The following is a 15,474-nucleotide window of genomic DNA, read 5'->3' as shown; positions in this document are numbered from 1 at the left end:
CTCAGCATTATGATGAGAGAATGTTCTCTGTATGATTTTTCTAGAGGAAAACCCCACTCCTGAGTGTCTCCCACACTCTCAGTACTCTGCGACAGCAGCCTCACGTCAGACGCCAGATGTGTGTCCTCTAATGTAACTCAGTTCTGATACTGTCTGCGTGAAGATGGTGTCAGACCCCACAGGTTACACGCTTAGCCCTACAAGACAGTCCCCCTGCCCTCACTTCTTATTCCACCCACAAGTCCAGGTTGTTACCTCGACTTCTGACCAGCTGACTCTTAAGTCAGAGGTTTCCACAACCCCTCTTGATTAGTTTGCTAGCAAGAGTTCACGAATTTCACAGAATTCAGGAAAGCAGTCTGCTACTTGTTAGAGTACCAATTTATTACCAAGGACATCAAGATGAACAGCCAGATGAAGAAGTATATAGGATGGGGCCCAGGAGGGTCTCAAGCACAGAATCTTCTGTCCCAGTGAACTGGGATGGGCCACTTTCCTGCATGTCACCATCCCAGAGGCTCATCAAGTCTTCCTGTTCATGAGTTTTTATGTAGCAAGAATGAATCCCCTGACTCTCTATTTGAACTCCTCTGACACTGGCCTATCAGAGAGACAGAAGGGCCCCTCATTATTGCTGGTTGGGGTCGAAGTCCAGACCCCCTTCCCCAACCCCTGTGATCTCCACTGACACTGCCAAGGTTGTTTTTTTTTTTTTTTTCCCCTGTATTAACTTGGATTTTATTTTTATTTAAGTTGATTTACAATGTTGTGTTAGTTTCTGTTGACAAAGAAGTGATTAAATTTTATATATATATATGCCTTCTCTTTTTATATATATTCTCTTCCATTATAGTTTGTCTAGGATATTGAATGTAGTTTCTTTGTGCCATGCAGTAAGACCTTGTTATTTATCTGTCCTGTATATAAAAACCTGGTGTCCAGGAGGAGTAGGAGAGCCCGGCTTTCCACTCCACCTCCTCGGACACCGCCCTGATGCAGGGACTGGGCTCCCTTGGTCTTGGCCCCCCGGGCTTGTAAGCTTAGACTGTCTACTAACCACTTCCTGATGGGGATAGGGCTGTCATTTTTTCCTGTGGTGTTGACTAGGGTAGAGCAGTAATTGTCTAAATTTTCTCTCTTGTTAGGCTGTCCCTTTCATGGTATTTTGGCTAAAGGAAACGGGCTTTTCTTCTTTTTTATTTTTTTGTCTGTACTCCTTGGCATTTCTGGATTACTGGCTTCGTTAGCTCCAATTCTGGGACTTATGAGGCATAAAGAAAATCTGTGAAACTCACCACTGTGTCATTCCTCAGGTGCTGAGGTCTCTAATTAGCCTGCCTTCTCTTCTCAATTTATCCAAGTCTGTGTTTGCTTTATACATACATATATATAACGTTCAGGGTTTTTAGCTGTACTTAGTGGAAAGAACAGGGAAAAGTGCATCTGTTCCATCTTCCCAGAAGAAGATGGCATATATAGTTTTAAATCCCCCCTTCTTCCTGTGAGATTCTGATCTGCACTTCCCTGCCCCTAGTCCTTCCCATAAACATCACTGGGCTACATTGTGTTACATATGACATCTTTTAGGCTGTGACGGGTTTCTACTACTCGTTGCTTATAGAGCTCGCAGGCAGCAGAACGGCTCATCTTGGGCACCACTGTCACTGTTTTGCATCCAAGGAATTGATGAATTGATATTTCCTCTTCATCTGGACCCATGCCCGTCTCTAACAAATAGCCTTCTCATTATTCAGGAAACCTAGAGAACTCACTTCTCAAAAATATCTTTCAGAGGACACTGCCCTGTTGATCCTGAAATTTTCAAGTATGTTGCAGATAAAATTAATGTTCTTTTCCTCCCAGGAAAAATGAAACAATGGTAGAGAGCTGGTTTGGCATGAATATTTGAAATACTGGCTTCTGCCCAAGTAGACTGATAACAAATTACAACTCATACCCATTCATCTCATCTGTAGTTGAATGGAGGGTTTTCCATTCCCAGCTGTCTAGTTAGAAAAGCTGTCCCTATTGTCTGACTGCCTTGATGAAATTCTTGTCAGCTGGCAAAGAACAGTTACCAAGCAATTAGGCAAAGTGTTGCTTCTTGTCCAATTATGGATAGTTTACAGAAACTTGTGCCGTTTGTAGCAGGAGACAGCTTTCAGGTTACCATAAAAATGACAATGCTCAAAAAATAATGGCCAGGAAAATAGCAAAAGAGGAGCCTACTGGTCAGCCTGATTTCAGTTCAGAAAGACAGTGTGAGCTGTCTTCAAAACTGCAAAGACCATGATTTCCTTTTCCTTAACGCTCCTTCTCTAAATTGGCTTCGAGAGCACGTAGAACATGAACCTTTCAAATGACGAAAATTCAGCTGTAGCCCTAGATTTGAAAAACAAGACCTTTAAGAGTAAAATGCGTGCTCCGTAAAAGCAGAGTGTCTAGCATTTGTCATTTTCAGTTTTCATTAAATGCTCATTTTCAGGCTAAAGTTAGTCCTGAGATGAAGAAACATAATTACATACAAATGAGTTCTTAGACAAATGTTAGGTTCATAATTAATTAATTACCCTGATATTAACACCTGTTCCCTCAGCTCTGCAAAAAAGGAGGAGAACCGGGAAAGTAAAGGAGGCCCCAGGCAGAAACTCAGCCAGGATGGAATTTAACAGATGGCTGAAGGAAGAGAGATGAAAGGATGGGGCCAAGGTGAGGGGGACAGTGAGGCTGAAGAACCTGGGCAGTGGCATTGTTGTTTAGTCCGACTCTTTGCAACATCATGGACTGCAGCACGCCAGGCTTCCCCATCCTTCACTGTCTCCCAGAGTTTGCTCAAACTCATGTCCATTGAGTCAGTGATGCCATCCAACCATCTCCTGCCACGCTCTTTTTCTTTTACGTTCTCTTTCCCAGCATCAGGGTCTTTTCCAGTGGGTGGGGAGTAACAAATAGTTTAGGAGGGAGGAAGCAGTGGCCATGTGGTCTAGGACAGGGACCCCCGGCTGGTTCTGTGGGTGGCAAAGAGTTTTTGGGAGAGATGCAAATAGAATGGAATAAAGCAGAACCAGGAGAGGTCGGGGAGAGGTCTCAGCCCTGGAATGCCTGGGGGAGGTAAAGATGTGATGGATTGCCTCTTTTCTCTCAGAGACAAATGGGAATGAATGAGATAGGAATGGGAACGACCGTTCAGAGAAACTGCTTAAAGAAAGAGAGACTGTGAAAAGGTTTAATGTAGGTGGGTCGAATCTTCATATTCTCTGACCCAGGGCCCATATGCAGTCAGTACTCAATAAATGTCTGTGGCATAATTCAGGGAGTGAGTGAGCAAACAGAGCCCTCAGTTGGATGGAAATTCCCTTCTCTTTGTTCTCTGAACCTCCGTCTTCTGTCACTATAGCCGCTTGTTGTTGTTAAGTCTCTAAGGATAAGGACAGGGTAATTGTAGACCCTTCATGAATGTTTTCTCCTTGATGAATTAAATGGGGAGAAACACAGAATTCTGAACCAGTGTTACACCATGGAGCTGAGAAACTAATCTCAAGCATGTCTCCTTTTGAAAAGCCGTCATTTGTTTTTGATTTTGTAGAAGTCGCTAATGGAGATATATGTGGTTCTTCATTTGCCTCTAGAGGTTTGAAGTTTCTGCATACAGGTTTCTTAGAACACTCTGTTCAGTATGAATTGGAGTGACATTTCTCATGTGAACCCGTACTTGACAACATTTAATATGAATAAGCCAGACTGGTTACAAGAGAAAAAGACATTTTAATCTTTTAAAAACCTGTTACATTTAAGAAAACTTGCAAGGGCTTTGTCTCAAAGCTTTAATTTTTTTTTTTTTACTCTGGTGACACTTGATGTCCTGAATTTTGATCTATTTGTTGCTTTAATGATTTATTGAGCATCTGCCATGTATACCTACTGGGCCAGTGTTAGAAAGGCAAGCTGACCCTCTCCAGATTCCTGGATCCTCATAGCACTTACGCATCTCATTTTCTAGATGAGAAACATGAGGCCCAGAGAGATGAGTCGTTGTCCAGGGTCACTGGTGAGTCCACAGCAGACCCACGGACTGAATCCAGTGCTCCGACCCCAGTCTTCAGCCTGCCTGTCCTTCACTCCTTCCTTCCACTGCCCTTCACCTGCCAACAGGCTGTTTAGGAAGGTGGATAGAACTTGGGGACTTAAATAATAGAGCCAAGAAGTCTGTTGGGTCCTAAAAGATGGGGTATGCTTGGCATGGAGCACGAGGCCGCTTTCTCATGCCCTTGTGGCATGGGCAGCCGACAAATCCACCCCTACCCTGTGGGGAAGGGAGCTGGATGATTCTTACACACCCGTGGGGCCCCTGGCATCACCATTGTCCTCTCACCTGTGTGCTAAGTGTTTGCCAAGTACAGTACCGCTCTTGCTCGTTACTCACAGGCAGAGGTATCTACCTGGCCCTTTACAGTCTTGTAACAGCAAGTCAGAAAGTGAGTAGGCCTGCTTAGGCCTCTTCCCCAGGAATTGTGGACCATGAGCCAGCCTCCCCCGTTATATTCCCTGGTGGTTCTGCATTGAGGCCACATCCTTCCCTTTGGAGCCTGGGTTGTTGGAACTGGTCATATGGATACATACTAGGTTGTCAGGGGCTTTGCAGGTGGCCGTGTGGATGCCCCATTGTGGCCTCAGGATATTTGTCTGTGCGTGCGTGCTCAGTTGTGTCTGACTTTTTGTGACCTCATGGACTGCAGCCCACCAGGCTCCTGTGTCCGTGGGATTTTCCAGGCAAGAATACTGGAGCAGGTTGCCGTTTCCTTCTCCAGGGGATCTTCCTGACCCAGGATCGAACCTGCATCTCCTGCATTGCAGGAAGATTCTTTACCACTGAGCCTCCTGGGAACTGAGCGTTGTTCTTCCTAAAAGAATATTCACCATGGTATTCCTTTATCTAGGAGTGCTCTGACCTGTTGCTTCTGCCTGATTTCCCCAGACCTCCTTGGATCACACAGTTGAGTCAGTCCGAGCACAGCCCGGCTGTACTTACCAAGGTGCTGTCTTGCTGCCTGGTGCCCCTCTGAGCCCAGAGTCCTGGCTTCCAGTTGTTTCCGCCACCCAGAGCTGGGCTGCTTCGGGCGGGGCACTCCGGGGAGCCGCAGGGCGGGGCTTCCTCCTGTAAAGCCGCTCTCACGGCCCCTGCTTCACAGCTGCAGCCACCGAGAGACGTGGGACAGGAAAGGGGGGACAGAGAGCGGGAGGAGCGGTTTGGGAGCACGGAGTACCAGTGTGTCTAATGCACTCACGTGGCCTGTTTCTTGCTAATGAAGACTCCCAGTGGGGCTGAGTGAGCGCTCCGCCTCTGCTTTCTCTGCCCCTGTCCTGCCTAAAGGCCCTTCAGGAGCCTCCAAGTGAGAAGTTAGCCATCCTCCTCCCTCCTTTTCCTGTGAAGCCACAGGGGAGGGCCAGCCCACTCTTGTGGGTTTCCTGCAGCTTCCCTTCCAGAACCACGTCTCCTCTGGAAGAAGGCTAAGCTGTCAGACAGTCAGGTATTTTTAAACAGCTGATCACAGAGCACAGGTAGTTACCTAACCAGGCTTCTGTGTCTGCTGGATGGAGGTGGGCTTCAGGTGATTATTTCTTGGTGTTTTCTTCTGTTTGTTTTGTGAAGGCAGAGTGGAGATTGACTGCAAGGATGAAGAGAATCTGTGTTGGGGCGGGGCTGCAGAACACAGGGAGGATTTGAATCTAGGCAGGCTCCTGGGGAGACCCTTCTTAACACAGGACACTGTTTGCGGCTGAGGAGGGGCTTGTTAGAAATCTCATATGGACTAAATTGTTTCCTTAGCTTCTGTCAAAGACCAGTTCATTGAATTCAGTTCATGAAGATGCAAGGGCAGGACAGGGCCCTGTCACTCAGGCAGTATTTGGGAGGGGGATGTATTTGGAAAGAACCTCTTTGCGGTAGTTCTCAGCCCTGGCAGCACATGAAGTTTCTGGGGGTGTGGTGAGACCCGGGCACCAGTAACCTCTAGAGCTCCTCTTCAAGGTGCAACCAAGTTTGAGAGCCAGCACTAAGTTTAGAGGACTCCGCGTGGGGTGGCCGTACACGTCCACTCTCGGCAGATTTTTCTTGTAAGTACCCCCCACCCCCACCCCTCCTGCTTCCAACTCAGCAGGCGCGCCGAGCTGTGGACGGGAACCTTGAACCACCACCAGTGAGGAGCATCTGATGCAGGATATATATTTATTCCAAAGCGGCACAGTATGAATCCTGAGGCTGATTTCCCTAGCCTTTAAGCTGTGTTGGGCTTTCACAACCCCTCCGCTTCAGAACGCAAACACATGGGAAGGAATAAAAGGCAAGGCCATTACCACCCATTTCCTTTTGATCTGTTGCAGTAAAGAGCAAGTGACAGAAATGCACAGAAGAGGAATGTGACTACCCACATCTCCTCTGTTTACAAGGTTGGTTGTTTTGGAGGCAGAAGGCTCTGGTGAGAGTGAGAAGCAGGGAGATGGTGCCTTGTTGCCAGAAACTCTGACGCCTGGCGGTTGCTCACCCTACATACTGTGTTTACTTTCCCGTGTATGGGGACGTCCAATGACTGACTTGATGAACATGTTGCCTCTGGTTTGGTCTGTTTCATTTTCTCAAATCCTGAGAGCTGACTTAAACTCTGTGAGGTTTGCAATGCAAATTACCTGCACGGTGGCCTCGAGTGACGTTAGTAGTTCTGTGATCTGGGACCCATCACTGTCAAAAGTGCAGTGGGATCAAGAGACACAGACCCGACTGAGTCCTGCCCGAGCTGAAGGGGATTCAGAGGCGACCTCTCTGCCTCCCCTTGAGGTGGGCGTTGCCCCCGGAGGCGGCTGGGAGCAATCTTGTGTGGATTTCCCTGCCTGGGTCCCGTGATTCGGTCTCTCCCTCACGAACACAATCTCTTTTCAGTCCGAAAAGGGATGATGAGTGCAGATTCTTCTGACCCAAGCCCACTGCTCTCCCTCCCACCCCGTCCAGCAGCCCCATGAGGGCATCCACCGCCTCTGAGAGGGGTGTGGTGACCGAGCCGGCCTCCCTCCTTCACCACACACTCTGAATCAGCAAGGGGAGCAGCACCGTCGATCCCTCACTTGTGCCCGGCATCTGCTTCACACGTATCACCGCATTTGTCCCAAGGCCCTCCGACGGGCCTCGCCGCCCCTCTCCCCTGGACACGGACACTTGACTGTGGCCACATGCTGATGGTGGTGCAAGGACCGGAACCCCGACACACGGCTGCCGAGTGGGTTGTCTTTCCCTTGGCTCTCTCTCTCTCTCCCTCTTTCCCTGGAGCAAGGAAGGTCAGCCTGAGGTCCACAGGAGCCAGTCACCCTCACAGACCAAGCACTGTTTTCCTCTCCGAAAAGGTCAGCTGGGCCTCTGGGACTCGGGCTTCCCCGGCCATTGTCGAGTCACTGTGTGCAGGGCGGTCCTGGCAAGGCCGGCTGGGTTATTGATCTGTGCAGTTACTGAGGTGTGGGTGGCCGGCCTCAAGGGAGGACGTTTTGATCCTCGCTCGTGTTGAGGGAGTGTCACCTTCTCCGCTGGGCCTCGAGTTTGGCTATGAATGTGCAAAATATTTCTAATGCTAAAAGCCAGGTATCGCTGAATGTAAAAACTGCAGTGTGGCGGAATGAGACTTGTTGAAATTCTAGATGCATAAATTTGGTCTCTTGGCAGCTGGATTGCATTTTGCAGAGCCCAGGGGGTTATAAAAGTTGACATCTTTATATAGATATATGTGGAGTATGGCTGAATTGCCATTGCTTTTGGAGCTATAACTTTGAATTGCCTGACTTTTTGTTCTAAAAACAAGGGTGTTTTTGCATGGGAGTGGGCTTATTCAGAAAGCAGAGCAAGAAAGGCACAGGAAAGAAAAGGGACTTGGGACACAGGGAACAGGCCTCGTGTGAGGGCCCCGGTTGTCTCGCAGAGAAGTCTTATTTCCGAGCTGACACCATCCACAGCTCAGGGACAAGAGCCCCTGCCCCCAGACAGAAGCTCCCCTTTGGAGGACAGGCAGGGCTGGGCCTGGACATTTGGGGCTGTGGGCTGGAGTCCAGCGGGTGACCTTTAAACATCTGTCCATTCAACATCTCTTTCACAGGTGGGGATAAACTGATGTTGCATCGAGAACAACTGTGTGCCTCTCTAACTTCAAAGTGGGAAATTTATTACGTGAATTTTTTACCGATTTTCCCAAGTCAGACAGCTACTCGGAGGCATATTGAATGATTTAAATTTTAGATGGTAAAGTCAGTCGCTCTTTCCCCGTGAGTAGCATCGTGCACACCTAACAGCTTCAGAGCCGTGTCTGCCGGCTCCCCACACTTGCCAGGCCTCCCCTCTGCCTGGGCTCAGCGCTGGCGGGAGGACCGGCGGCCACAGCGAGCAGCATCCCCACCTGCGCCGCGCCGTGTGCTCAGGGAGATGGGGTCAGCCCCGCGGGAGAGTTCCCTAGGCTAGCTCAGTCCCGTTTCTGCTTTTGCCAGGGACATCTGATCGCTTTTATGGACCGCCCTCCAGAGAACTGCTTGCTCATTCCTCTTAATCCGTCTATGGTTGCAGACTCAAGCTAAGAAGATGGAAATCCTTCGGGTAGGGTTTCTCACCTCGGCGTTATTGACGTTTGGGGCTGGATAATTCCCTGTTCAAGGGGCTGTCTTGTGCTCCGTAGGGTCTCAGCAGCACCCCTGGCCTCCACCCAGCCCATGCCGTGCAGACGTCCCCCAGCCCCGTCACAGTTGTCACCTGCTGCCTGACCCAGGCATTACCAGGGAGCAGAAGTGTCCCCGTTGAGACTCGCTGCTCCAGGAAGAGGCGGGGAGCCTTTTCACATCTCTGTGGACGCGGACCCCCCCCCGAAGACCTTCGTCTGCAGGGCTGGGTTTCAAATAACCAGTTCCCAAAACATGGGAAAGGAGTCTCATTTTCTAGCCATTGACTACAGTTAAAGCTTTTAAGCAGTTTAATTTCAGAAAGGTACCTTTAATGATTTTTACTGGGATGAGGCATTAGAAGACTGGAAGCAGCTGTTTGGATTTTCTTGGCTTTTTGTTCCCATCAGGTCAGCAGGGCAGAGGGACGGAGTTTCCGGAAAGGTTCTGTGTTTCAGGAAATGCATTTCCAAGCAGGTGTCCCCCGGCCGCCACACTTAGTGTGCTTCCTGTGAGGCTGGACGTCCGCCCGGGCATTTCTTCATGGAGTGGCAGTACTGAGGGTCGTGCTGGACCCTGTGTGCAGCAGGTGGGAATCAATGGGCAGGGGCGACATTCCTGTCCCCAGGACAGGACAGGACAGGTCCCCAGCCTCCTCTAGGCAGGAGGCACCAACATCTCAGGAGGGGAGACAGTGCCAATGAGGCAGCCATGTGTTGAAGCAGTTCTGCTGGGATTAGAATATCCGTCCTGGAGCCATGGTTTTCAGGCTGTACTATTAGCAGTGGATGTGATTTTTTTTTCTTCAAATGATGTGTTTCGTAGAAATGCAATATATATGAAACAGGCGGAAAGCAGAATGAAAGATTGAAGGCAGAAGAGAAGGAGGGGTCCATACCTCCTACCCCCTGTCTCACCTTGGAGCTCACACTTCCCAAGACAATGCAGTTTGCATCACCCATCTGACTGAAAGTAGCCTAATATTTGGTTGGATAATGATCTTTTTTTTTTCCCCCCTGACTGGTTCTATCATCTTTTTTTTCTATTTTAGATAAAAGCAGTTTTCCAAACCACAAACCTAAGGGAAGATTATCATGCTGTTCCATGGCTATGTAATTTTTACTCTCTGTCTATGAAAGCAGATCCAGGGGCCAAGGAAATATATATGTATATACATGCCTACATACACATATTCATTAGGGGTATTTTGAAAAATTTAAATATATAGAAAAACAGTGAAAAGAGCCCAGTCACTAGTTTTAACAGTTGTCATTATTTTGTCATATTTGCTTCACCTGCTTCTTTAGACCTCTAATGGATAACAATTTTAAAAAGCATATCTACCGTAACAAGGTCTGGGACTTTTCCCACCACCTTCCCCTTACCCCCACCCTGTTTCCTATTCCAGTTCATCTTGTGGACCTGTGTAATTTGAGTTCAGTTTATGAAACTTCCATGAGGGATACAAATTTAATTTGACATTCCTATGTCTATTTAGTTTCGTTCAACATCAATTTGGGGGTGCCTTGCTGTTTCGAGACCTGAGCATACATGATGAGCAAAATGAACCAGACCAAACATAGCCCCTGCCCTGGGTTTTGTTAGAAATGGAAGTTCTTAAGTTGCTTATCAGGAAAATGAGTTCTGCCCCAAGCTTGCGGGGGTGGGAGAGGGCTGGCTGGTGAGGAAAATATGGGATGAGGATGAATTTGGAGGTTTGGGGGAGCGAACCCACCCACAGTGTGCTGGTCTGGTTCTTGTGTCACTGAAGTACTTTGTGTCCCATGCTCTTCAGACTCGATGTCCATGGCACCTCGGGAGCTGGTGTAGCCTGTGTGTGCTGTGTCTCTGGCATTGGCAGGGGCGAGCTACAGTGTGGGCAGAGTTGTTAGACTGGCTGGGTATTCACTCCCTGCCTTGTTGGGGCGAGTGGAACCTGTGATCAGGGTTATTTGTTTCCTGGTGGTAATTACTCTGCTATTGTTACAAAACAACGTTAAAAAGGACCCAGGAATCTTCCATGAGGAACATCACCCATGGGGGACAGCAGGAGTTTACCTGCCACCTTGCTCAGTTCCTGCCACCCTTACCCTCATCTGGAGAAAGACTGGATCAATTGCTCTTTTGATAGAAGTATGCCTTCTGTCAGTCGTCCATGACAAATGAACCATCTGGAATGTCCCCTGCCCTGCATCCATTTCTTTGTTAGCTCTCCTTTGCAGTGAAACAAGAGCCCTAGGAAGGAAACAGTGTGACGATGTAGAGGTTTTTATGCTTATGACTTCCTCGACTGCAAACCTTATTGGTTAATTAATTAATTAAACCTTATCGGCTGGTTAATTAACAACCTGATTTGACAGATTCTATAGCACATGTGTTCTCAGGACAGAAAATACATTTTGGGAACATTCGATTTAAGCTTGGAAATACAAGCCAGGTGGTTTTTCACTAAGTTTATTAACAGTATTTGATAACGTTTCTAATGGGCCTTCCTAAGTAGACTCCAGCGTGATTCACATAATGGGATAAATGGAATATAATGAGTCTGAAAGAGCTATCAAGCCCCAGTTGTATCTAGAAACACGGGTTTGTTTTCCAGTGAGGATCGTACCGAAGCTAGCAAATATTCCTCTTGAATTTTGTGATCGCTTCCAAAATGAACTACATTTATGAATTAGCTCCATGGCCCCCAAATATGTTTATACTGACAGAAAGGGGAGTACTCAAGTCTGTACAGTGTAATTCAGCTGTTACTTGCATGCATGGGGCCATGCAGAAGACTTAAATCAAGTTTCTCATCATTAAACAGGCCCTGGGAAAGGTTGCCCATGAGGTTGGCATTTCAATAACATCTCTCTTCCTAGAATAAATTGCTTCTTCCCTTCACAAATCGATAAAAATACTATAGATTGATAAATATTTTTGCAGAGTGATTGCTTTTCAAAATTGAATTCAAAGGTGATCTATATGTTGGGATAGGGAATGTTTACAGTGGCCCATACATAATTTTACGCCTCTTTGGCAGGAAATAACGACGTGTTTACCAGATTACTACAAATGGACTCAGTATCTCTTTATTAAACTCTATGAAGCTGGACTGGCCTATCAAAAGGAGGTAAGTTAAAGTTTGTTGTTATTGTTTAGTTACTAAGTTGTGTCCGATCCATTTGTGACCCCATGATCTATAGCCCACCAGGCTCCTCTGTCCATGGGATTTCCCAGGCAAGAATACTGGAGTGAGTTGCCATTTCCTCCTCCAGAGGATCTTTCCCACGAAGGGACTGAACCTGCGTCTCCTCCATCTCCTGCATTGGCAACTGGATTCTTTACCATGAGTCACCCGGAAACCCCATGATAAGATAAGCCTTAGATGTTGGGAAATGAGAGAAATAGTATCCTTGTGTGGCCTAGAACTGCAGTGTCCAATGTGATGATGGCCATTAGCTGTACATGGTTATTGAAATTTAAAGTAATTAAGATCGAAAAATTGATGCTTTTGAACTGTGGTGTTGGAGAAGACTCTTGAGAGTCCCTTGGACTGCAAAGAGATCCAACCAGTCCATCCTAAAGGAGATCAGTCCTGGGTGTTCATTGGAAGGACTGATGCTGAAGCTGAAACTCCAATACATTGGCCACCTGATGCGAAGAGCTGACTCATTTGAAAAGACCCTGATGCTGGGAAAGATTGAGGGCAGGAGGAGAAGAGGATAACAGAGGATAAGATGGTTGGATGGCATCACCAACTCAATGGACATGGGTTTGGGTGGACTCCGGGAGTTGGTGATGGACAGGGAGGCCTGGCGTGCTGCGGTTCATGGGGTCACAAAGAGTCGGACACAACTTAGCAACTGAACTGAACTGAAGATTAAAACAGTATTAAAAATTCAGGTCCTCAGTCATACAAGTCACATTCAGATGCTGGTAGCTAGTGCTGGACAGTCTAGATAGAAAACATTCCCATCATAACAGAATATGCTTTTAATCATTATGGTTTATATGGGGTTTTTTGTTCAGTTTTCTCTCCTTTTCTTTCTTCTTTTAAAAAGTATTTTGTTTTTAATTGATGGATAATTGCTTTACAGTATTGTGTTGGTTTCTACCAAACATCAACATGAGTCAGCCGAAGGTTTACCCCTCCCACTTGAACACCCCTCCACCTCCCTCTCATCCCACACCTCTAGGTGGTTATGGAGCCCCAGTTTGAGGTCCCTGAGTCAAACGGCAAATTCCCGCTGGCTATCTGTTTTACATGTGGTAATGTGTGTTTCCATGTTACGCTCTTCATGCATCCTACCCTCTCCTTCCTCCCCCCTCAGCCTTGTTCCTGAGTCTGTTCTCTACGTCTGTGTCTCCATTGCTGCTCTGCAAATTGATTCAACAGTACCGTCTTTCTAGATTCCATATATAATGCATTAGTATACAATATTTATTTTTCTCTTTCTGACTCACTTCACTCTGCATGACAGATTCTGCGTTCGTCCACCTCATTAGGACTGACTCAAATGTGTTCCTTTTTATGGCTGAAAATATTTCATTGTATACGTGTACCACCGCTTCTTGATCCGCTCATCTGTCGATGGGCGTCTAAGTTACTTCCATGTCCTAGCTGTTGTAAATAGAGGTGCAATGAACCTTGAGGTACGTGTGTCTTTTTCAGTTGCGATTTCCTCAGGGTATATGCCCAGCAGTGGGATTCCCGGGTCATATGGTGGTTTTATTCCTAGTTTTTTAAGGAATCTCCATACTGTTCTCCATAGTGCCCGTATCAATTTCGTTATGTTTTCAATTAAAAAAATTTTAGAATCGGTATAGCGACTCATGTAGAAGGCTCAGTTTAGAATATCAGGATAACATGAATTTTCTTAAACCTTGACAACATAAAAAGTAATCTAGCTAACAAAAATCAGGAGGTGGAATTGGGGAAGAGAAGTAGAAGCAAGTGAGAGATGATCCCTACATACTCCATAACAAGGAGCCATAGAAGGAGAATTAAGAGATTTATGTCTGTTTTTTTAAGTTGAAACGTAGCTATTAAAGCTAAGGATAAAGGTAGCAGAAACTAGAAAAGGAGTCTTGTTCGAGAAAGGCTGTATGACCATGCTCAGTATCTCATATTACATGGCAAAGGGTCAGCAGAATCATCTAAAGATAGTAATCAAACTTAAAGTGGTACAGTTTCATTACATAAAGTTATAATGGTAAGTACCAGAAGAACTGATAAACTAAGCCTGCTAAAAGAGGAGTATTTTAATAATCACTTCAGATAATGATGAATGTCCTCCTTTAATACTATACCAAAACTCAGCAAGTGGTGGGTTCTTAAAGGTCAGTTGCAATGTTGAATCTAAATATCACTGAGCTTTTTGCACCCTTGTTATATTAAGATGTTTTGGTCTATTTTACCCTTTGATTGAATGTTTTACCCTTGTGTTATGATTATTATGAATATAGTTTTGACCTGCCAACCCCTTGTAGTGGTCTCCGGGACTCCAGAGGTTTATGAACCACACTGAGAACCTCTGTACAAAGTATACAATCCCTAACCCACTCTCATTTTTAAACTGAGGGTATTTTAAAAATATTGGTTGTTTAAAATACAGTGTTGTTAATCTTTTTTTTTTTTAAGTATTCAGTCCCCATTAACATTTGGGATACATTGAAAGTGAGAACTTTGTGGAGTCAAGTCATACTAATCTTTAACCACTGTAGACCCTCTTGGGTCAGTTTAATTTCTTCTTCTTTTTTTTTTTTTTTTAGTTTAATTTCTTAACACACCATAGCTGTTCCTACTCCCAGAAGGTGGTTAGGTGAGGAGTGGGGACAGACAGAAGTACCTGTCCAAGGTGCTGACTTCAACAGACCTTGTTGTTGTTGTGTTGGACATATCATTGTGTTGTTAAAGAATAATTTTTAAAAGTTAGAAACACGACTCCCATACAAATATAAAATGAACATGTGTCAAAGATTTTATTCAGCTCACTCATTAACAAGAGAACCAGCTGTATGTTTAAGACTGGTTCAAATGAGATTTCAAGGAAGGATGATTTATAGAGTCCAAGGCATGTGAAATGTATTTGCTGATAGAATCAAAACTGCTTAGTGACCTACAAGGCATAAACCTAGTTTTGGGGAGTCTTTTCTGTGAATCAGAAGTCATTTGCATTGTCATTGCCCGAGAGTCATTTGTGTCACTCTCAGACAAAAAGCTTTTGTGTTGCTCTGCGTTGTCTGTAAGTTAACCCCTTCTTTGGCACCCTAGCAGAGTTGTATTGGGTTGGCCAAAGCATTCATTCATGTTTTTCCATACCATCTTATGGAAAAACCCAAGTAAATTTTTTGGCCAACCCAATAAAATGATAGTGAAGAGGGAGTCAGACAAAGGTAAACATCCCTAGAAAATCAGATAATCCCTGGGGGATGTGGCTCTGCTAGCCAATTCCAGCTTGCCTTGAAGAAGCAACCCCTTTCCCTGTTTTTGAGTTTGGAATAATTTTTCTTAATAGCATTATTCAATATTCAGAAGCAAAAGGGTCGGAAGGAAATTGGTGGAAAAATCATCAGCTTCCCACTCTCATCAGCAGATTCGGTGCTAACCAAGCAGCCTGGCAGACTCCTTCCCAGAAGAGCCTCCCTGCTCAGGTGGATCAGAATCATTCGCCAGACGGGTTCCCGTCTGGAATCACCCATGGGTCCGGGCAGAGGGATTATGAGATAACAAGCCACATTGTGTATCCCAAGTGATAGCAGGAAGGACAGACAGAAATCAAAGTTACTAGCACATGAAAAAGCCAC

At 46.0% G+C, this 15,474-nt stretch overlaps 1 protein-coding gene across 2 annotated transcripts in view; it reads left to right on the top strand.

The window, feature by feature from the left end:
• The window catches only part of LARS2 (leucyl-tRNA synthetase 2, mitochondrial), a 143,574-nt gene that overhangs the window by 42,144 nt on the left and 85,956 nt on the right, over nucleotides 1-15,474 (top strand). For both annotated transcript variants that reach the window (XM_061128831.1, XM_061128832.1), the window contains exon 6: nucleotides 11,708-11,797. In XM_061128831.1, coding sequence (XP_060984814.1) covers nucleotides 11,708-11,797 — 90 coding nt within the window. The remainder of the gene's footprint in view (nucleotides 1-11,707; nucleotides 11,798-15,474) is intronic.

Source organism: Dama dama, chromosome 24, assembly GCF_033118175.1.
Source record: "Dama dama isolate Ldn47 chromosome 24, ASM3311817v1, whole genome shotgun sequence".
In the NCBI taxonomy this organism is placed as follows: Eukaryota; Metazoa; Chordata; class Mammalia; order Artiodactyla; family Cervidae; genus Dama; species Dama dama.
Note: the sequence above shows the minus strand (reverse complement) of the source record. Positions and strands in the feature narration are given on the sequence as shown.